This window comes from Orcinus orca, chromosome X, assembly GCF_937001465.1.
Source record: "Orcinus orca chromosome X, mOrcOrc1.1, whole genome shotgun sequence".
NCBI classification, from domain to species: domain Eukaryota; kingdom Metazoa; phylum Chordata; class Mammalia; order Artiodactyla; family Delphinidae; genus Orcinus; species Orcinus orca.
Window position 1 is genome coordinate 90463453 of NC_064580.1, and position 23915 is coordinate 90487367.

The 23915-nt window shown below is 41.8% G+C and overlaps 1 protein-coding gene and 1 long non-coding RNA gene across 14 annotated transcripts in view; one reads left to right on the top strand and one right to left on the bottom strand.

Annotated features, from left to right (window-relative positions):
* Window positions 1-8659, top strand: part of LOC117199174 (uncharacterized) — a 99034-nt gene extending 90375 nt beyond the window's left edge. The window contains exon 5 of the long non-coding RNA XR_007474978.1: window positions 8641-8659. This is a non-coding gene — a long non-coding RNA (uncharacterized LOC117199174). The remainder of the gene's footprint in view (window positions 1-8640) is intronic.
* LOC101286095 (nuclear RNA export factor 3) overlaps window positions 1-23915 on the bottom strand; it is a 383514-nt gene that overhangs the window by 302486 nt on the left and 57113 nt on the right. For 9 of the 13 annotated variants that reach the window (XM_049705198.1, XM_049705200.1, XM_049705201.1 and 6 more), the window contains one exon: window positions 7664-7778. The exons of 1 other annotated variant lie outside the window; for it this stretch is intronic. In XM_049705198.1, coding sequence (XP_049561155.1) covers window positions 7664-7720 — 57 coding nt within the window. In that variant the 5' untranslated portion in view covers window positions 7721-7778. Of the gene's footprint in view, window positions 1-1971; window positions 2131-7663; window positions 7779-23915 lie in introns of all 13 variants that reach the window. 3 more of the 13 variants (XM_049705208.1, XM_049705207.1, XM_049705197.1) reach the window with 3 other exon arrangements.

A 23915-nucleotide genomic window follows, 5' to 3' on the forward strand; every position in this document is an offset into this window, starting at 1 on the left:
CAAATGCAACATAAACCTTTGACCTGGCCAACCTGAGACCGGCTGGAACTTGTTTTCGTTATTCCCTGGAGACCAGAGCATGGCGACCAATCTGGTGCCTCAAGTGACTGAATGCCTGCCAGCACCAATCATAGTTCTGTAAAGATAACCTATATAACTTCTCTGGAATGTCTTTATATGTCACCTTTATAAACTCTTGCCATTTTTGTTTCCCTATGAGCACATTTGAGTTGCTACTCAAATCAGTGCCTCACAAATTATAATTCATAAGACCCTAAGTAAAAGCTATTTTTCTTATCTGCAGCCTTCTGCATTTCTTGGTTGACAATATGTTCACCAGTTATCATGGACCGCCAATTTCTGAATTTCCTCCAGTGGAAAATTTGGGAAGAGGAAAGAAAAATTTATTAAAAGTTGCTTGCATAGTGAGTGGTGGAAGAACACGTAAAATAAAATCATACTCAAATTGTTTTACCTAACGACTTTCTTCTTCTCTATGGTTTCACAGATAGAAATCATAGTAATAATATAGGACTCCTCTTAGAGGGCTGGTGGTCAGTAAAGGCCTGAGGTGGGAGCAAGGAGGGCAGAAGGGGTTCAGGTACTTTCTACAACTGTCCTGTTAAGTTTCACAAAGTTTTTCCCAGCGTGACAAACTTCTGGGTAAGGGATTGCCACTCTGGATTTTCCAAATGGATGAACCAGGTTACAGGGTATTTCCTTCCTGTTATATCTGGCTAGTCTCCACCCTCTCCTCTTCTGCTGGCTAAAGCCTCCTTAGGCTCAGATCTCAGCTTAAACTTCACTTCACGTGAGAAGTCTCAGACATACCCTACTGGTGTGATTACCACGAGGCATCTAGTAACTCCACCACCTTTACCATCTCCAGACACATGTTTCATGTGAAAGGGGACCAAAGACTGTGAGCTCACAATGTTTCATAGGCTGTAGCATCACACAGTGGACTTAAGATGCTGAAATTTTCAAATATCTTGTCTGAAGAGTTGCCTCAGATTCTCTCTGCCACTTTTGAGAGGGATGCTGGGGACACAGGTCAGTTCAGCAACGGAAATGCAGAGTTCTTCCACAGACAGCAATTGGAACGTGCAGTTCAGAGAAGCTGAGGAGGCTGTGGATTGATGCTCCTTCCTCTACAAGAGCCCATGAGAGTACTACAACGAGAGGCTGTGATTTTTAGCAGGCATAGTTTTGCATGGCAAAGACCAAATGAACCTTCCAGAGGTAAAATTCCAGGTTTGAAAGTTTTTGAATAATTTGCTGCATGGAATACTCTTAAATATATTTCAAAACATTTAAATGAATTTGGAAAATAGTAAAAGAAAAATTAAGGAAGGAAGCAAAACGTTCCATTAACCCAGGATGAGTTATCATCATTTTTATATTCTCATTAATTATGTGCATAATAGGACACTGGCTTATCTTTTAATCTACACATAACACTTAATCCTTTTGACATGACTACAAACTCCATATTGTGACTCATTCTTTACTGATAAGGAAACCGAGCCTCAGATTTCAGGCCTGGCTGAGACTAAGGCACTTTTGTGACCTTCACTGTCTTGTGATTTCAATAAATCCTGACAAGGACACTATGAGGGGAAGAATCCTCACTCCCGGGATGGGGAACCTGAGGTTTGGGACCTTAATGTCCCACACTGCCCCATGTCATGCTCCTACTCATTGGCTGATTCCAGACTGGAACCCACGTCTTCTGAACCCGAGGCCTTTACTCTTCCTACTGATTCACTCAGCCTTGCCTCAATTATAGATACGGGTATACTTTGGAAATATTGTGAGCTTGGTTGCAGACCACAGCAACATAGCAAATATTGCAATAAAGTGAATCAAACAAGTGCTTTGGTTTCCCATTTCTTATAAAAGTTATGGTTACACTATACTGTAGACTATTAAGTGTACAATAGCATGAAGTCTAAAAAACAATGTACATACCATAATTAAAAAATACTTTATTGCTGAAAGTTGCTACCAATCATCTGAAACTTCAGTGAGCCATAATCTTTTTGCTGTTGGAGGGTCTTGTGTCAGTTTTGATGGCTGCTGACTGATTAGGGTGGTGGTGGTTGAAGGTTGGGGTGGCTGTGGCAGTTTCTTAAGATGAGACAACAGTGAAGTGTGCTGCATCAATGGACTCTCCTTGGCAGAAACGATTTCTATGCACTGTTGTTTGAAAGCATTTTACCCACAGTAGAACTTCTTTCAAAATTGGGGTCTGCTAAATAGACATTTCTCCAAAGAAGATAGACAGATTGCCAACAAACACACGAAAGGATGCTCAACATCACTAATCATTAGAGAAATGCAAATCTAAACTACAATGAGGTATCACCTCACACCAGTCAGAATGGCCATCATCAAACAATCTACAAACACTAAATGCTGGAGAGGGTGTGGAGGAAAGGGAACCCTCTTGCACTGTTGGTGGGAATGTAAATTGATACAGTCGCTATGGAGAACAGTATGGACGTTCCTTAAGAAACTAAAAATAGAGCTACCATACGACCCAGCAATCCCACTACTGGGCATATACCCTGAGAAAACCATAATTCAAAAAGAGTCATGGACCACAGTGTTCATTGCAGCTCTATTTACAATAGCCAGGACATGGAAGCAACCTAGGTGTCCATCAACAGATGAATGGATAAAGAAGATGTGGCACATATATACAATGGAATATTTACTCAGCCATAAAAAGAAACGAAATTGAGTTATTTGTAGTGAGGTGAATGGACCTAGAGTCTGTCCTACAGAGTGAAGTAAGTCAGAAAGAGAAAAACAAATACCGTATGCTAACACATATATATGGAATCTAAAAGAAAAAAAAAAAGGTCATGAAGAACCTAGGGGCAGGACAGGAATAAAGACGCAGACGTGGAGAATGGACTTGAGGACACGGGGAGGGGGAAGGGTAAGCTGGGCCGAAGTGAGAGAGTGGTATGGACATATATACACTCCCAAATGTAAGATAGATAGCTAGTGGGAAGCAGCCACATAGCACAGGGAGATCAGCTCGGTGCTTTTGTCCACCAAGAGGGCTGGGATAGGGAGGGTGGGAGGGAGATGCACGTGGGAGGAGATATGGGGATATATGTATATGTATAGCTGATTCACTGTTACACAGCAGAAACTAACACACCATTGTAAAGCAATTATACTCCAATAAACATGTTTAAAAAAAAATTGGGTCTGTCCTCTCAAAGCCTGCCACTTTTTTTTATCAACTAAGTTTATGTAATATTCTAAATCCTTTGTTGTCATTTCAACAATCTTCACAGCATCTTCACCAGGGGTAGATTCCACCTCAAGAAACCACTTTCTTCTCTCATCCATAAGAAACAGCTCCTCGTCGGTTAAAGTTTCATCATGAGATTGCAGCAATTCAATCACGTATTCAGGCTCCTCTTCTAATTCTAATTCTCTTGCTCTTTCCACCACATCTGCAGTTACTTCTTCCACTAAAGTCCTGCATCCCTCAAAGTCATCCATCAACTTCTTTCAAACTCCTGTTAATGTGGATATTTTGACATCTTTCAATGAACCAGTAATGTTCTTAATGACATCTAGAATGGTAAATCCTTTCCAGAAGATTCTCAATTTACTTTGCCCAGATCCATCAAAGGAATCACTGTCTATGGCAGCTATAGCCTTATGAAATGTATTTCTTAAATAACAATACATGAGGGTTAAAACTACTCCTTGATCTATGGGTTGCAGCATGGATGTAATTTTAGCAGGCATGAAAACATTAGTCTCACTATACCTCTACATCAGAACTCTTGGGTGAGCATGTGAGTTGTCTATGAGCAGTAATATTTTGAAATAATTCTTTATTTTTCTGATCAGTAGGTCCCCAACAGTGGACATAAAATATTCAGTAAACCATGTTGTAAACAGATGTGCGGTCATTCAGTCTTTGTTGCTCCATTTATAGAGCACAGAGTAGATTTAGCATAATTCTTAAGGGCCCTAGGATTTTAAGAATGGTAAATGAGCGTTGACTTCTATTTAAAGTCACCAGCTGAATTAACCCATTACAAGAGAGCCAGCCTGTCCTTTGAAGCTTTGAAGCCAGGCATTGACTTCTCCTCTCCAGCTATGAAATTCCTAGATGGCATCCTCTTCCAATATAAGGCTGTTTTGTCTACATGGAAAATCTGTTGTTTAGTGTAGGCACCTTCATTAATTATCTTAGCTAGATCTTCTGGATAACTTGCTGCAGCTTTTACATCAGCACTTGCTGCTGTACCTCACACTTTGATGTTATGGAGATGGCTCCTTTCCCTAAACCTCATGAACCAACCTATTCTAGCTTGAAACTTTTCTTCTGCAGCTTCCTCACCTCTCTCAGCCTTCATAGAATTGCAGAGAATTAAAGCCTCACTCTGGATTAGGCTTTGGTTTAAGGGAATGTTGTGACTGTTTTCATCTTCTCTCCTGAGTACTAAAACTCTCCCCACATCCGCAATAAGGTTGGTTTCCTTTCTTGTCCTTTGTGTGTTCACTGGAGTAGCACTTTTAATTTCCCTCAAGAAGTTTTCGTTTTAATTCACAATTTGACTAACTGTGTGGTACAAAAGGCCTAGTTTTTGCCCTGTCTTGCCTTTTGACATGCCTTCCTCGCTAAGCTTAATCATTTCTCTTTGTGGAACTTATACTTTGAAGGGGAAGAGGGAGAGAGAGAGAAGGACAGAGAGACACCTGTGTCTGCATAAGGATTAGGGGCCCTAAGAGGGTTTTGTTGTTGTTGTTGTTGTTGTTGTTGAATCTTCAACGCCATGAAGTTTGAGCAAGTTTAAAATTTAATATGAAGGAGCAATCGCATCTCAGATTTAACCCTTGAATTTTCCTACATGTTCATTTCCTTCCTTATCTTCTTACCTTCTTATTTCACAATAGAGTTAATGAAACACTTTCAATAAACAGGATGGATTATAATATAAATTTTTATTAATTATTATAATAATTATTAAGTTATTAATATTAATACCTAATAAAATTATTAATATTGTGTTGATTATAATATTAATGATTAATATAATTATTATAATAATTAATAAGTTATTAATAATTAAAGAATGGGCAATTGTGTCCCAAAACGCTAGTACTTCTTGGATTTTTGCCTCTCAGGGAGGCAGCGGGTGGCTGAAATTCTGGGGTGACATGATCTGAGGACTCCTGTCCTGGTGGCTGTGGGTCGGATTCAGAATTTTCCTATAAACGTATTAACATGCGCAGCAGTCCAGGAGCAGCAGTTAGGCAAACACTACAGCTTGCTGCCCTGGTGCCATCTCTCACTGAGCTCACCAGGTGAGTCAAAGGCAAGCCTGTCTTCCCAGCGTGGGGAACTGGGTTAGGGTCTGCTCAGAGGCACGATGTTGGGCAGCTCTTAGGAGCTTCTGAGTCTCCCAAGAAGCTAGAGATCCTTCTGTCTTTAAAACTTTGAACTCAAGGCATACCAAAGAGAGATTTGCTTCCTTCATAAAGATATCTATATGCTCATTAGGAGAAACAATGAAAAACACCTTTCCACAGTGCCTGCCTTAGCCCTAAGGCTCAGCCAGCCCCTGCTACTGAGTGTTGACTTTTTTAAAGAGCCTTTGAAGTTCTACAGTATGCCATATACTTTGGGCAGGTTTTCTCATTCACCCCTCAGGACAGCTCTGTGACACAGGTATCGTGAGTCCCCTGTCACAGATGCCCAAGCTCAGGCTGACAGAGCCTAGGTCACCTGTCCAGTAAGTGGCAGGACGGGATGAGGCTCCTGCCCTCACCCGCCCTAGAGGACACAGAGCAGCCTCCCTTTTAGAAGATGGGCTTCCAGGGCTGGAGAAATGGTCGGATCACATTCCCTGCTATTGTGGCCCCGCGGGTACTCACTCAGCAACCCTTCTGGGTGAGGAAGATGACAGATGTCAGGTGGCATCATATCCACCTCCATTTTTGTTCTTTTTAAGTGAAAAAGCGTGTACTTGGAAAGAGTAAAATATGAAACTGTTTACTATGATAGCAGTTCTATTCGGAGAATTTCTATTTATGTTGAAGCAGTTCCATCTGCTGTTGACTGCAAATCTATGTCGCGTGCACTGATTTATCTCTTCCCTCATTAATGTCTGCTGATGTACTTTGTGGACTCTACAGAGGGTTCCTACCAGCGAACACGTGTTAACCCCCATAACCCTACAGGCTGTACAGGCTGCCTAGTCCTTGTCTCACACACTCTGTCATCCCCTGTCAGGACACAGAACACTACTGTGCAGGCTGCCCACACCACGATCCAAAGCCCCATCCTCTCTCAGTCACCTCCTTCCTGCCCTTTGCCTGCCCACCAACTGACAAGTTTCGCTGCTGCCACTTGGTGTTCCATCGTGTGCAAGCTCTGGAGTATATGCTTTCACAATCTTCATTTACACCTACCAGTGTTTTCAGACAGAATTAGAATCATTCTGTACATATATTCATAGGCTGAATGTTAAGGGAAGGTACTGTATTTTTCGTTGCTGTTTGAATAAACTTATTTGTAAGAAATTTGCAAATGGCGGTTTAGTGCCACCTGGTGACAGAAGCCTGAACTGCAACTCGAACATTGCAGGACAGGAAAGTGGGAGGGAGGGGCTGTGGCAAAAAGCCACAACAAAGAGCCTTTTGGAAGTCTGGGTGTAAAGCGGGGAATTCCTTGGGTACAGCTATACTAATTGCCTTTTTCTGGACATTGCATATAGATAGAATCATATACTATGCGGTCTTTTGCATATTTGGCTTCCTTCACTTGGCATAATGTTTTCAATGTTCATCTATGTTATGGCATGTATCAGTACTTCATTCCTTTTTATTACCAAATAGTACACCACATTTTATTTACCCATTCTTTAATTGGTGGACATTTGGATTGTTTCCACTTTTGGCTGCTGTGAATAATGATGCTACATACATTTGTGTGCAGGTTTTTATGTAAAAATATGTTGTCATTGCTCTTAGCTGTGTACCTAGGAGTGGAATTGCTGGGTCATATGGTGACTCTCTGTTTAACCATCTGAGGAACTGCCACACTGTTTTCATGACCCTGACAGTCTTGAGGAGTACAGGCATAGCGTCTTATTTTTCTTGTGATTAGCCTGTGGTTGTGGGTTTTGAGAAAGAATACCACAGAGTTGAAGTGCCCTTCCCGTCACATCATATCTGGGAGGACATGGTACACACGTGACATCACTGGGTCACTGGAGATGTCGACCTTCATCAGTGGGTTAAGGTGCTGTTTGCCCAGTTTCTCCAGTGTACAGTAACTGTTTTCCATTTTCCTCCTCTGTTCTTCAGAAGTGAGTCACTAAGTCTGCCCTACTCTCAGAGGTGGAAGGCAGATTTCAGGTTCACTTCACAGAGGCAGGCTATCACCATGTATTATTTGGAATTGTTTGATAAACACAGTTACTCTCATCACCCATTTCTTTATTAATTCAAACATTTATTGATATCCACATGGATTGATGTATATGGATTCTGTAGGTTGTTTTTTTTCTTACTTAATGGATACATCCCAAAAGAAAGTCAAGCATCATAATTTCTACAATGCAGTAAGAGAATTTTGACTTATCAGTCAGGAAACTGCAAAAGAGTTCCCTATACCTACCAATATATTGTCCAAATATGGCATATCACACAGTGCTTTCAGACAATATATTTTCATGGCAGAGCCTGGAACAACAATATAATTTCAGACAATTTTATTCCATACTTGGTAATCCCTTGAGAAAGAAAGAAACAGATAAAACAAAGGTTATTGAAGTGACCATAAAAATAATTATTGCTAACTTTCACTTAACATATTTGCAAAATCCATTTCAATGAAGTAAAATTATGAGATATGTCCGAGAAAATGTGTGCGTCATTTGAAAGCCAATTGTCAAAAGCACAGCCTTCATGTTATCTAACTCTAACTCCATGGAAGGTATGTTACAGCTTGAACTTTTCGGTAACTGATTGCCCTGTAATGTAATTCCTTGTCTGTACCCAAGTATTTGAATTCTGCCCTGTGGAAGGGAAATCCTTTCCTCTTGAGGAAATACCTATCTGTCTCTATTTGAAAAATTATTTCCACATTCTGGATCTACAGTATAAGTGTGACAAATAAGTGGTGGTTGAATTGGCAAGTGTAATGTCAGTGGAAGCGTCGGGGAACACAGCCCTGTTAGATGAGGGATGAAGACAGAGTTGGGAGGGAGGTGCAGGGAGATGTGAACTGAGTGTGCAGAATTCTTGGTAGAACTTCGGTGCGAGGGGAGAATCTATGTAAAGAGGACAGTAACTAGAGATGTGGAGGGGGGATAGGGCTTGAAGCATATTTTAAAATCATCAATTATAAGAAACTTGAGCAGGTTGAAATCTTAATGGGAAGGAGCCATCTCTTCCTAGATTTAACAACTGAGCTTACCACTCCTGCCTTTCCACACTTTAATTCCTTGTTTCCATTCTGGAGAAGCCTAAAACTCAACCAAAGAGATCGTGTAAAGTTTGGTCTTAATGCCTGTTAACTGGATGAATAGATGGATGGATGAGGATGTGTCAAACATGTGCTGGGTATTCACAGATTTTTATGTCCCAGTGCAGAGCTCCTCATGCAGATGACAGAACCCGTGGTGTTGTGTGGCTGAGAGGATGCAGCCTCTCAAGACTGCAAATGATGGCCACAACATAGGAGGCATTTCAGTGTGGAGGACAGGGCTGCGCATCGCAATTGCTGTGGAAACCTAACGTCATGGTGGCAACCGTGACGACTTTTTAAGGGAGACAGACATAAACTGGGGAAAAGAGCAGCTCCCACCTTCAGGTGTTTGGGACTCATCTGAGGGTGTGGGTCCCTGGTGGGGGCTGGACCATGCTGGTGTGTGGGGAGACAAAGGGATCCACATCCAGGTCACCTCTTTCCCGCTTTGGGGCTTGGTGCCTCTGCTGTCTCGTAGGTAAAGCCATTGCGGTCCCTCCTGGCCCCAGTGAGTGTGGTGTCCTGCTCCAGGGGTGTCCGGGAGCCACTTTCTTTCTAAAGGAGGGGCACAGGAGGTGAGATAGGTATCGACTTAAAAAAGGTGCACAACGTGAGAGTTGCAAGTTAAGTTTTATTTGGGGGAAAATGAGGACTATAGCCCGGGAGACAGCATTTCAGATAGCTCTGAGAAACTACTCTAAAGAGGTAGGCGGGGGGAAGGTCAGTATATATGTGATTTTGGTAAAGGGGGAGTACATGCAATAAAGCACATATTTGGTTTTTTTGCAGGTCTCGCGAGGGTTACTGCTAGTCACGAGGAGCAGAGGTCACCATTAAGGAATTTAGTGCTTTTCTAGATATGAGGAGATGCAAGAATTGGGCTCATAAAATCAGCTCCTGAAAATACCTAACTATCTGAAGACCTGTTCTCCCAGTTTTTCTCAGAGCACAGAGTGCCGCATTCCTGATCTCCACCCTGAATTCCTTTCAGGGGGTGTTGAAGGTAATCAGCTGCAGCGGCAACTGATTTAATCCTTATAGAGGTAGATGGCAAGTGCCAATTTGTAGTTGACACAGGTACTAACGCTCTCTAAGCCTCAGCTTCCCCCCTCTGTAAAATGGGGAGAAGAATGCTTTACCCACAGGATTGCTGAGAACATTGAATGATAACACGTGAGTAAGCTGATGGCCTTATCGTTATTCCAGGCTCATGAATGTTTGCATGGATTCAGGCCACTTCTTATTCGTTTTCCACTTTGTTCTTAGGGTACAAACAAGGAAAGGAGAAGAAATGGGCCTTGTGAGAAGGACATTATAACATGTGCTGAATCTGTCTCTCCCTGTGCAGCTCCTCATGCCAGTGGCCGAGCTCATAGCAGGTGTCTGAAGGAGGCAGGTTCTGAGGATCTGTGTCCTGATGGCTGCTGGAGCTTCTACTCCAGGTTTAAAGGCAGTGGCTTCCAGGAGACCCCAACATTTACATTTTGGGTTTTCCTACACTGATACGGGTTCCCACGGAGGTCTCTGCTGATGAGTTTTTGCTCTGGTAGGTTGTATTCTCTGTATTCAATTTTGGAGACAAATTCGCCTTGTGACCTCATGTCTCTGATAGATCTGCGGAGAGTTGATTTTTCAGTTTGTTTGGCTTTTTACTTGTTAGGATGGAGTGCCGACTTTGAAGCTCCTTACACGTCAGGCTAGAAACTGGACACCTATTTATTTTTTGATTTATCTATTTTGTTGCATGTGTCAATAGTTTTTTTTTTTTATTGCTGGGTAGTAATCCAGTATATGGATATGCCACATTTGCTTTATTCATTCACCTCTTGAGGGACATTTGGGTTGTTTCCAAATTGGGTTTCTCTTAAATAAAGCTGCTGTGAACACTGGTGTGTAAGTCTTGGCATGGACATATGCCTTCTTCCTCTAAAATACATCCTTACCAGTGCAACAGCTGGATCATATGGTAGATGAAAGATTAACATTGTAAGAAACAAACTGTTTTCCAAGGTGGTCACACAATTTTCATTGCCACCATTAGTGTGTGAGAGTTCCATTCCCCACAACCTTGCCAAAACTTGATTTGGTCAGTCTTTTTCCTCGTGACCATTCCCTGTCAGGTGTAGTGGTACCTAATTGTAGTTTTCAATTATAGTTCCTCAATGATGATAATGATGAGCATATTTTCATGTGTTTCTTTGCCATGACTATATCTTCTCTGTTGAAGTATCTCTTGAAATCCTTTGTCAATTTATCTGTGAGTGTGTCTGTATTCTTCTTATCAACTTTTGATTCTTTACTCTGTGTACAAGTCCTTTATCAGATACATGATTTACAAATATTTTCCTTCAGTCAGTGGCTTGCCTTTTCACAGGATGAGGTTTTGCATTTGATTTTCAGCAATCTCACCTTGTGGCTACAGGAAATAATGGTTGCCTTCAGGGCAAATATGGAAGCTTACAGATCATTTATGAAGTGCTTGAGCTGGGAGTTCCAATCCCTGAGCGCATCCTTTTCTTTCTCCATTTCGTCTAGTGACATTAGGAGCAATCAGCCAATCTCATTTGTTATTTTGCAAAACTTTTTGAAAGTATCATATACACAGTCACCCCACATCCTTTCTTCTTATAAGTGGTTGATTAGGTGTCTACAGTGGAGACATTTGGGTAAAATCTATTCCCAGATCACACCATGGACTATCAGAGCTCTCTTTACTACTGGAAATACAGTCCATAGCACCTTTAAATCTGATCAGATTAGAGAGCCAATTCCAGAAACCCAAGGTCAATTCACAAAACTCATGCTTGAATTTCTCTTCCTTTAGAACCACTTTTGGTACCAAAAATCTGTATTAGCCAGAAACAGGACCAATAGAAGCCTGGGGGGAAGATGGCGGAAGAGTAAGACGAGGAGATCACCTTCCTCCCCACAGATACACCAGAAATACATCTACACGTGGAACAACTCCTACAGAACACCTACTGAATGCTGGCAGAAGACCTCAGACCTCCCAAAAGGCAAGAAACTCCCCACGTACCTGGGTAGGGCAAAATAAAAAAGAATAAACAGAGACAAAAGAATAGGGATGGGACCTGCACCAGTGGGAGGGAGCTGTGAAGGTGGAAAAGTTTCCACACACTAGGAAGCCCCTTCGCGGGTGGAGACTGCGGGTGGCGGAGGGGGGAAACTTCGGAGCCACGGAGGAGAGCACAGCAACAGGGGTGGGGAGGGCAAAGCGGGGAGATTCCCGCACAGAGGATCGGTGCCGACCGGCACTCACCAGTCCAAGAGGGCTGGGAACTGAGGCTCGGGCTTTGCTCGGAGCGCAGGGAGAGGACTGGGGTTGGCGGCGTGAACACAGCCTGCAGGGGGTTAGTGCACCACAGCTAGGCGGGAGGGAGTCCGGGGAAATGTCTGGACCTGCCAAAGAGGCAAGAGACTTTTTCTTCCCTCTTTGTTTCCTGGTGCGCAAGGAGAGGGGATTAAGAGCACTGCTTAAAGGAGCTCCAGAGACAGGTGCGAGCCGCGGCTAACGGCGCGGACCCTAGAGACAGGCATGAGACACTAAGGCTGCTGCTTCCGCCACCAAGAAGCCTATGTGTGAGCACAGGTCACTATCCACACCTCCCTTCCGGGGAGCCTGTGCAGCCCGCCACTGCCTGGGTCCCGGGATCCAGGGACACCTTTCCTGGGAGATCGCATGGCGCACCTCAGGCTGGTGCAACGTCACGCCAGCCTCTGCCGCTGCAGCCTTGCCCCGCACTCCGTACCCCTCCCTCCCCCTGGCCTGAGTGAGCCAGAGCCCCCCAAGCAGCTGCTCCTTTAACACCGTCCTATCTGAGCGAAGAAGAGACGCCCTCCGGCGACCTACACGCAGAGGCGGGGCCAAATCCAAAGCTGAACACCAGGAGCTGTGCGAACAAAGAAAAGAAAGGGAAATCTCTCCCAGCAGCCTCAGAAGCAGCAGATTAAAGCTCCACAATCAACTTGATGTACCCTGCATCTGAGGAATATATGAATAGACAATGAATCATCCCAAATTGAGGAGGTAGACTTTGAGAGCAATATTTATTATTTTTTCCCTTTTCCTCTTTTTGTGAGTGTGTATGTGTATACTTCTGTGTGAGATTTTGTCTGTATAGCTTTGCTTCCACCATTTGTCCTAGGGTTCTATCTGTCCATTTTTTTCTTAAAAAAATTTTTTTTCTTATTAATAATTTTTTAATAACTTTATTTTATCTTATTTAACTTTATCCTTTCTCTCTCTCTCTCTTCCTTTCTTTCTTTCTTTCTTTCTTTCTTTCTACTTTTTCTCCCTTTTATTCTGAGCTGTGTGGATGAAAGGCTCTTGGTGCTGCAGCCAGGAGTCAGTGCTGTGCCTCTGAGGTGGAGAGCCAACTTCAGGACACTGGTCCACAAGAGACCTCCCAGCTCCACATAATATCAAACGGCGAAAATCTCCCAGATATCTCCATCTCAACACCAGCACCCAGCTTCACTCAACGACCAGCAAGCTACAGTGCTGGACACCCTATGCCAAACAACTAGAAAGACAGGAACACAACCCCACCCATTAGCAGAGAGGCTGCCTAAAGTCATAATAAGCCACAGACACCCCAAAACACACCACCAGACGTAGACCTGCCCACCAGAAAGACAAGATCCAGCCTCATCCACCACAACACAGGTACGAGTCCCCTCCACCAGGAAGCCTACACAACCCACTGAAACAACTTTAGTCACTGGGGACAGACAGCAAAAACAGTGGGAACTACAAACCTGCAGCCTGCAAAAAGGAGACCCCAAACACAGTAAGATAAGCAAAATGAGAAGACAGAAAAACACACAGCAGGTGAAGGAGCAAGATAAAAACCCACCAGACCTAACAAATGAAGAGGAAATAGGCAGTCTACATGAAAAAGAATTCAGAATAATGATAGTAAAGATGATCCAAAATCTTGGAAATAGAATAGACAAAATGCAAGAAACATTTAACAAGGACCTAGAAGAACTAAAGATGAAACAAGCAACAATGAACAACACAATAAATGCAATGAAAAATACTCTAGAAGGGATCAATAGCAGAATAACTGAGGCAGAAGAACGGATAAGTGACCTGGAAGATAAAATAGTGGAAATAACTACTGCAGAGCAGAATAAAGAAAAAAGAATGAAAAGAACTGAGGACAGTCTCAGAGACTTCTGGGACAACAGTAAACGCACCAACATTCGAATTATAGGGGTTCCAGAAGAAGAAGAGAAAACAAAAGGGACTGAGAAAATATTTGAAGAGATTATAGTTGAAAACTTCCCTAATATGGGAAAGGAAATAGTTAATCAAGTCCAGGAAGCACAGAGAGTCCCATACAGGATAAATCCAAGGAGAAACACGCCAAGACACATATTAATCAAACTGTCAAAAATTAAATACAAAGAAAACATATTAAAAGCAGCAAGGTCGCAAAAAAAAAATTAAAAAAAAAAAAGCAGCAAGAGAAAAACAAATAACACACAAGTGATTCCCCATAAGGTTAACAGCTGATCTTTCAGCAGGAACTCTGCAAGCCAGAAGGGACTGGCAGGACATATTTAAAGTGATGAAGGAGAGAAACCTACAACCAAGATTCCTCTACCCAGCATTGATCTCATTCAAATTTGATGGAGAAATTAAAACCTTTACAGACAAGCAAAAGCTGAGAGAGTTCAGCACCACCAAACCAGCTTTACAACAAATGCTAAAGGAACTTCTCTAGGCAAGAAACACAAGAGAAGGAAAAGACCTACAATAACGAACCCAAAACAATTAAGAAAATGGGAATAGGAACATACATATCAATAATTACCTTAAATGTAAATGGATTAAATGCTCCAACCAAAAGACACAGACTAGACGAATGAATACAAAAGTAAGACCCATATATGTGCTGTCTACAAGAGACCCACTTCAGACCTAGAGACACATACAGAGTGAAAGTAAGGGGATGGAAAGATATTCCATGCAAATGAAAACCAAAAGAAAGCTGGAGTAGCAATTCTCATATTAGATAAAACAGACTTTAAAATAAAGACCATTAGAAGAGACAAAGGACACTACATAATGATCAAGGGATCGATCAAAGAGGAAGATATAAGAATTGTAAATATTTATGCACCCAACATAGGAGCACCTCAACATATAAAGCAAATACTAACAGCCATAAAAGGGGAAATCAACAGTAACACATTCATAGTAGGTGACTTTAACACCCCACTTTCACCAATGGACAGATCATCCAAAATGAAAATAAATAAGGAAACACAAGCTTTAAATGATACATTAAACAAGATGGACTTAATTGATATTTATAGGACATTCCATCCCAAAACAACAGAATACACATTTTTCTCAAGTGCTCATGGAACATTCTCCAGGATAGATCATATCACGGGTCACAAATCAAGCCTTGGTAAATTTAAGAAAATTGAAATTGTATCAAGTATCTTTTCCGGCCACAATGGCATGAGAAAAGATATCAAGTACAGGAAAGATCTGTAAAAAATACAAACACATGGAGGCTAAACAACACACTACTTAATAACGAAATGATCACTGAAAAAATCAAAGAGGAAATCAAAAAATACCTAGAAACAAATGACAACGGAGACACGATGACCCAAAACCTATGGGATGCAGCAAAAGCAGTTTTAAGAGGGAAGTTTATAGCAATACAATCCTACCTTAAGAAACAGGAAACATCTCCAATAAACAGCCTAACCTTGCACCTAAGGCAATTAGAGAAAGAAGAAGAAAAAACCCCAAAGTTAGCAGAAGGAAAGAAATCATAAAGATCAGATCAGAAATAAATGAAGGAAATGATAGCAAAGATCAATAAAACTAAAAGCTGGTTCATTGAGAAGATAAACAAAATTGATAAACCATTAGCCAGACTCATCAGAAAAAAGAGGGAGAAGACTCAAATCAATAGAATTAGAAAGGAAAAAGAAGAAGTAACAACTGACACTGCAGAAATACAAAGGATCATGAGAGATTACTACAAGCAACTCTATACCAATAAAATGGACAACCTGGAAGAAATGGACAAATTCTTAGAAATGCACAACCTGCCAAGACTGAATCAGGAAGAAATAGAAAATATGAACAGACCAATCGCAAGCACTGAAATTGAAACTGTGATTAAAAATCTTCCAACAAACAAAAGCCCAGGACCAGATGGCTTCACAGGCGAATTCTATCAAACATTTAGAGAAGAGCTAACACCTATCCTTCTCAAACTCTCCCACTATATAGCAGAGAAAGGAACACTCCCCGACTCATTCTACGAGGCCACCATCACCCTGATACCAAAACCAGACAAGGATGTCACAAAGAAAGAAAACTACAGGCCAATATCACTGACAAACATAGGTGCAAAAATCCTCAACAAAATACTAGCAAACAGAATCGAGCAACACGTTAAAAGCATCATACCCCATAATCAAGTGGGGTTTATTCCAGGAATGCAAGGATTCTTCAATATACACAAATCAATCAATGTGATACACCATATTAACAAACTGAAGGAGAAAAACCATATGATCATCTCAATAGATGCAGAGAAAGCTTTCGACAAAATTCAACACCCATTTATGATAAAAACCCTCCAGAAAGTAGGCATAGAGGGAACCTTCCTCAACGTAATAAAGGCCATATATGACAAAGCCACAGCCAACATTGTCCTCAATGGTGAAAAACTGAAAGCATTTCCACTAAGATCAAGAACAAGACAAGGTTGCCCACTCTCACCACTCTTATTCAAGATAGTTTTGCAAGTTTTAGCCACAGCAATCAGAGAAGAAAAGGAAATAAAAGGAATCCAAATCAGAAAAGAAGAAGTAAAGCTGTCACTGTTTGCAGATGACATGATACCATACATAGAGAATCCTAAAGATGCTACCAGAAAACTACTAGAGCTAATCAGTGAATTTGGTAAAGTTGCAGGATACAAAATGAATGCACAGAAATCTCTGGCATTCCTATACAGTAATGATGAAAAATCTGAAAGTGAAATCAAGAAAACACTCCCATTTACCACTGCAACAAAAAGAATAAAATATCTAGGAATAAACCTACCTAAGGAGACAAAAGACCTGTATGCAGAAAATTATAAGAAACTGATGAAAGAAATTAAAGATGATACAAACAGATGGAGAGGTATACCATGTTCTTGGATTGGAAGAATCAACATTGTGAAAATGACTCTACTACCCAAAGCAATCTACAGATTCAATGCAATCCCTATCAAACTACCACTGGCATTTTTCACAGAACTAGAACAAAAAATTTCACAATGTCTATGGAAACTCAAAAGACCCCGAATAGCCAGAGCAATCTTGAGAACGAAAAACGGAGCTGGAGGAATTAGGCTCCCTGACTTCAGACTATACACAGCTACAGTAATCAAGACAGTATGGTACTGACACAAAAACAGAAATATAGATCAATGGAACAGTATAGAAAGCCCAGAGATACACCCACACACATATCGTCACCTTATCTTTGATAAAGGAGGCAGGAATGTACAGTGGAGAAAGGACAGCCTCTTCAAGAAGTGGTGCTGGGAAAACTGGACAGGTACATGTAAAAGTATGATATTAGATCACTCCCTAACACCATACACAAAAATAAGCTCAAAATCGATTAAAGACCTAAATGTAAGGCCAGAAACTATCAAACTCTTAGAGGAAAACATAAGCAGAACACTCTATTATATAAATCACAGCAAGATCCTTTTTGACCCACCTCCTAGAGAAATGAAAGTAAAAACAAAAATAAACAAATGGGACCTAATGAAACTTCAAAGCTTTTGCACAGCAAAGGAAACCATAAACAAGACCAAAAGACAACCCTCAGAATGGGAGAAAATATTGGCAAATGAAGCAACTGACAAAGGATTAATCTCCAAAATTTAAAAGCAGCTCATGCAGCTCAATTATAAAAAACAAACAACCCAATCCAAAAATGGGCAGAAGACCTAAATAGACATTTCTCCAAAGAAGATATACAGACTGCCAACAAACACATGACAGAATGCTCAACGTCATTAATCATTAGAGAAATGCAAATCAAAACTACAATGAGATATCATCTCACACCAGTCAGAATGGCCATCATCAAAAAATCTAGAAACCATAATTGCTGGAGAGGGTGTGGAGAAAAGGGAACACTCTTGCGCTGCTGGTGGGAATGTGAATTGGTACAGCCACTATGGAGAACAGTATGGAGGTTCCTTAAAAATCGACAAATAGAACTACCACATGACCCAGCAATCCCACTACTGGGCATATACCCTGAGCAAACCGTAATTCAAACAGAGTCATGTACCACAATGTTCATTGCAGCTCTATTTACAATAGCCCGGAGATGGAAACAACCTAAGTGTCCATCATCGGATGAATGGATAAAGAAGATGTGGCACATATATACAATGGAATATTACTCAGTCATAAAAAGAAATGAAATTGAGCTATTTGTAATGAGGTGGATGGACCTAGAGTCTGTCATACAGAGTGAAGTAAGTCAGAAAGAGAAAGACAAATACCATATGCTAACACATATATATGGAATTTAAGAAAGGAAAATGTCATGAAGAACCTAGGTGTAAGACAGGAATAAAGACACAGACCTACTAGAGAATGGACTTGAGGATATGGGGTGGGGGAAGGGTAAGATGTGACAAAGAGAGAGAGTGACATGGATATATATACAGTACCAAACGTAAAATAGATAGCTGGTGGGAAGCAGCCGCATAGCACAGGGAGATCAGCTCGGTGCTTTTTGACCACCTAGAGGGGTGGGATAGGGAGGGTGGGAGGGAGGGAGATGCAAGAGTAAAGAGATATGGGGACATATGTATAACTGATTCACTTTCTTGTAAAGCAGAAACTACCACACCATTGTAAAGCAATTATATTCCAATAAAGATGTAAAAAAACTAATAATTAAAAAAAATATTCCAACCAGCAGTTTGTGAGAGTTCTTCTGCTCCATAGCCTTGCCAACACTTGCTATTTTCCGTCTTTCTCAGTTGTTTTTGTTCTTGTAGGCACGTGGTGGAATATTATGTGGTTTAAAGTTTAAGTTCTCTAAAATCTTAAGTCTCTTTACATCCAAATACCCTCCTCTTCTTTTAATCTCCATTTATTTACTTCAATTGGATCTTTTTCATGTGAAAGTTTGCATTCTGAATTATGCTGATTGTATCTCTATTGTGCTGTTTGTTCTGTTCCTCTGGCCCATCCTATTTCCTTTAAATTGGTAATTACTGTACATATAGAGGCTTGTTCGGATTCAGATTTGTGGAAAGAGTACCTGAGAAGTGGTGTACTTCTTATAGCCCTACATCAGGAGCCTCATCATGTCAGGCTGTCTCTCCTCCTGTGCCCTTGAGACTGATCACTGGGTCCAGGTGCTATCAGCCTGGTCCACCCATTATGAAATTTCCCATCTGCCTTTTAACTCATGGCTTTTGTAGCCCCCTAAAAATTATGGCCTAGATCTACATTTCATTAGTGGTTGTAAAGGATGATGTTTTAATTTTATAATTTATTAGCTAGAATTCTTCTATAAAACAAACTTCCCCTCCTTAACCACAGGTTACCTTGAGGTCTGGTCCACACAGAAGGGAACGATGAATGTTTAATTCTTTTACAGTATTTCCACTTTCAAAAATAGTGATTTGTTTCCCTGGGATCCTCCAAAGATGAACAGCGAGTTGGTTTTATTTGTTCTTTCATAGATGTTCATATATTTCATGTTTTAATACATTGCAGTCATTAATGTTTTTGGTGTTCAAATTTTTCCTTCCTCAGTCTCTGTAACCCCCATTGTTTGTGTCTTTTGTGTCCTTGACATACTTTCTGGTAATGGAATCTGGTCTAGACTCATCTGGTACAATCCCTATCCAGACCTGGTATCAGCCATTTCTCTAAGGAAACCTGGTTCCTTTTAGTGGGAAATGTTTTTATAACATTCAGTCTGGGACAAGAGTTGCTCATTGCTACTGGGTTGTTCTTGTTTCTTGTCCTTTAAGTGCATGGAGCTGGTAAATATGTATTATATTTGTTATGAAACTATGTATCATGTCCTTCCATCCTGGGCTGCTCTTCTGTCACCTATAAGAAATCATTCATATCAGTTTTGTTTTAACCTTTCCAAAAAATATAATCAATTATAACATGTATATTAGTTTTCTCCCCTTTTCATACATAAAAGGTGGCATATTATACTCCAGTGCTGTGCAATAGAAATTTCTGCAGAAATGAAAATGCTGTGTATCTGTGTGTCCCACACAGTAGCCACTGGCTACTTAAGAGGCTGAGTTCCTAAAATGTGTCTACTGTGACTGAGGAACTAATTTTTAAATTATTTAATTTAATCTAATTAAATTGTAAATAGTTAAGTATGGCTAGTGGCTACTGTATTAGACAGCAGCAGCTCTACACAATTTTGTGCACCTTGGTTTTTCACTGAACAATATATCCTGGAGATGACTCTGTAGCAGTACAGAGAGGGAGTCCTCATTGCTTCTATAACTGCATAATCCACCAGATGTAGATGGACCATAGGTGATCATCCAGCCCTCTGTTGGTGGACATGTCAGGCATAAGAGCAACCTAGAGGGGAGGTCCATCTTGTGAGAAATCTGTGAAAACTACCCACTAAATCAGGAGACTTAGATGTGCAGATCAGGGTCCCGGTCTGGGCTTGTCTTTGAGAACTTGGTCTCTATGCTTTCTGTCTCCTGTGGATCTGGGTCCAGGCCCCCACCACTGGGAGACAAGGTCCTAAATGAAGCAGAAACTCCATGTCACCTCTGATGGGCCCCTCAGATAACTAAATGGGAGGGACCACCCTCCTAGAGATAAGACAGACACAAAATCACTCTCGAAATCTATCATGCAACCTGGCCAAGAGCTAAGAGAAAATAACCCTCTAGCTTGCACCCATGACAGAACCAAGACTGAAACCACACAGTGTTATTACCTTGACATTCACTGTCCTTCTGGGAGGGAAATCTTGTCAGGAGAATGTAGTAGCCTCTTAGGGCTCTTCAAGAGAACAAAGGTGTGGGTTATGAGTTGCCTCGGTTTCCCAAGTACAACCTCTCCCCTCTCAACTGCATTATTTCCTGTTTAGATGCCAGGTTTCCTGGACTCAGGGTGAAGCTTGGACTAAACTTGTTTGGAATGGAGTCCCTTTGAGGTCATACCTCACCACCGCATGGTGTGTGCACTAGCATCCACCTTGCTGCCTGTGGATGTCTCCAGTTACCCAGATCTACTGATCAGGAGGGGGAAGGTATGGGATGCAGATGTGGAATTGGACTGACCATGCCTGGTACACAGTAGACACATAATTCACATTTAATAAAGAAATGAGATGCAGATGCAGGAGTAAGCAGGAAGTGAAAGCTACCTACATGTCCTTTCATTCTTTTTATACACATGAATTCTTCAAGGAGCAGTGGGATTACACAACAGCCTCTAAGTAGATGTGTGTGACACTATAGTGGGTCATCTATAAAATGGTACATTGATACCTACCTCGCAGGTCTGTTGTGAGGAGAAATTAACAAACCAATAAGAAAAGGGAGCCCTCATACACTGTTGCTGGGAATATAAATTGGTGTAGCCACTATGGTCGATAATATGGAAGTTCCTTAAAAACTAAAAATAGAACTACTATATGATACAGCAATTCTACTCCTAGATATATATCCAGAAAAAATAAAACACTAATTCGAAAAGATACATGTACCCCAATGTCCATAGTACATTGTTCATTATTTACAATAGGCAAGACATAGAAACAACCCAGGGTGGAGGAGAGCACCCAAGATGGTGGAGTAGAAAGACCCTGAGCTCACCTCCTCTCATAAGCACACCGAAATCACAACTATCTGCAGAAAAAACATCAATAAAAAAAAATGGAACCTACCAGAAAAGATCTTCTACAACTAAAGACATAAGGAACCACAACAAGATGGGTAGGAGGGGCGTATTCACAATATAATCAAATCCCATACCCCATGGGTGGGTGACCCACAAACTGGAGAATAATTATACTGCAGAGGTTCTCCCACAGGAGTGAGAGTTCTGAGCCCCACGTCTGGCTCCCCATCCTGTGGGTCTGGCACCAGGAAGACAAGTCCCCAGAATTTGTCTTTGTAAGCCAATGGGACTTAATTGCAGGAGCCCCACAGGGCTGGCAGAAATAGAGGTTTCAGTCTTAAAGGACGCACACAATCTCACACGTGCCGGGGCCAGGACAAAAGCATTGATTTGATAGGAGCCTAGGCCAGACCTACCTGCTGGGCTTGGAGAGTCTCCTGTAGAGGTGGGGGGGGGGGAGTGGCTGTGGCTCACCCTGGGGACATGGACATGGTGTCAGACATACTGGGGAATATTCAACCCTGTGAACACTCCTGGCAGCTGATATATTGGCTCATTAGTTCCAAGACCTGGTGTCAACCAACAGCCTATAGGCTACAGTGCGGGGATACCTCAGGCCAAATATCCAACTGGGTCAGGACACAGTGCCATCCATCAGCAGACAGGCTGCCTAAAGGATAAAGAGCCCATAGCCACCTCTGGACACACCCCTAGACACAGCCTAGCCCACCAGAGTGCCAAGATCAAGCTCCACTGAGCAGTGGACAGGCATCAGACCCTCCCACCAGGAAGCCTACACAAACCTCTAGACCATCCTCAACCACCAGGGGGTAGACAGCAGAAGTAAGAAAACTACAATCCCACCATGCAGGCCAGACCCTACCCCAGTACCAGCTGGGCCCTGACCCTGCATGCTAACAGGCCTGCGCAACCTTCAGGACACCCCGGACCCCATACCCAACTGTGTCAGGAACCACCCTCCCCCATCAATGATCTGAAACAAGTTCTGGGATCCCTGGGCCCTGCAGCCAGACTCCAGAAACCAGCTCTGCCTGCCACTAGTGTGGCACTAACCCCAGGATCTAGCTTCACCTGCCAATGGGTGAGCAATAGCCCCAGAGGCTTTGGGACACTGGCTTCACCCACCAGTGAGCCAGCACTAGCCCTGGGGCCCCCTAGGATTCCTCAGTGAGCCACCTCATGATCGGACCCTGCTAAACAGCAGCCAGCAGCATCAGTACAAGGCAGGACCTGGCAACCAATCAGACTAGGGCCAACCAGGCCTACCAGGCCACCCACAAAGTCAGCCCACCACAACAAAAGGACCCATACAGCCCTCTTAGGGGGAACCCCTAGAGCATATACGTTGGGTGATGAGAGGGGAGTGCACTGCTGGGACACATAGGATGCCTCCTACAGAGGGTGAATTCTCCAAGGCTGAGAAACATAACTAACCTACCAGATACATAAAAATACAAATAGCAACTTAGACAAAATGAGGAGGCAGAGGAATATGTTCCAGACAAAGGATAAAGTTAAAACCCTAGAACTAAGTGAAGTGGAGATAGGCAATCTACCTGAGAAAGAGTTCAGAGTAATGATTGTAAAGATGATCAAAGAACTTGGGAGGAGAATGGATGCACAGAGTGAGAAGTTAGAAGGTTTTAATAAAGAGTTAGAAAATATAAAGAACAACCAAACAGAGATGAAGAATATAATAAATGAAATGAAAAATACACTAGAAGGACTCAAAAGTAGACTAAATGATTCAGAAAAACGGATCAGTGAGCAGGAAGACAGAGTTGTGGAAATCACTGCTGAAAAACATAAAAAAGAAAAGAGAATGAAAAGAAATGAGGACAGTTTAAGAGACCTCTGGGACAACATCAAGCACACTAACATTTACCTTATAGGGGTTTCAGAAGGAGAAGAGAAAGAGAAAGGTCCCAAGAAACTATTTGAAGAGATAGTAGCCAAAAACCTCCCTAATCTGGGAAAGGAAATAGTCACCCAAGTCCTGGAAGCCCAAAGAGGCCCATACAGGATTAACCCAAAGAGGAACACAACAAGACACATTGTAATCAAAATGATGGAAATTGAAGATAAAGAGAGAAGACTAAAAGCAGCAAGGGAAAAGTCACAAGTAACATACAAGGGAACTCCCATAAGGCTATCAGCTGATTTTTCAGCAGAAACTCTGCAGGCCAGAAGGGAGTGGTGCAATATATTTAAAGTGATGAAAGGGAAAGCCTACAACCAAGAATACTCTACCCAGCAAGGCACTCATTCAGATTTAATGAAGAAATCAAAAGTTTTACAGATAAGCAAAGCTAAAATAATTCAGTACCACCAAACCAGCTTTATAACAAATGTTAAAGGAACATCTCTAGGTGAAAAAGAAAAGGTCACGACTAGAAACAAGAAAATTATGGGAGGATAGTGAAGATGGCGGAAGAGTAAGATGCGGAGA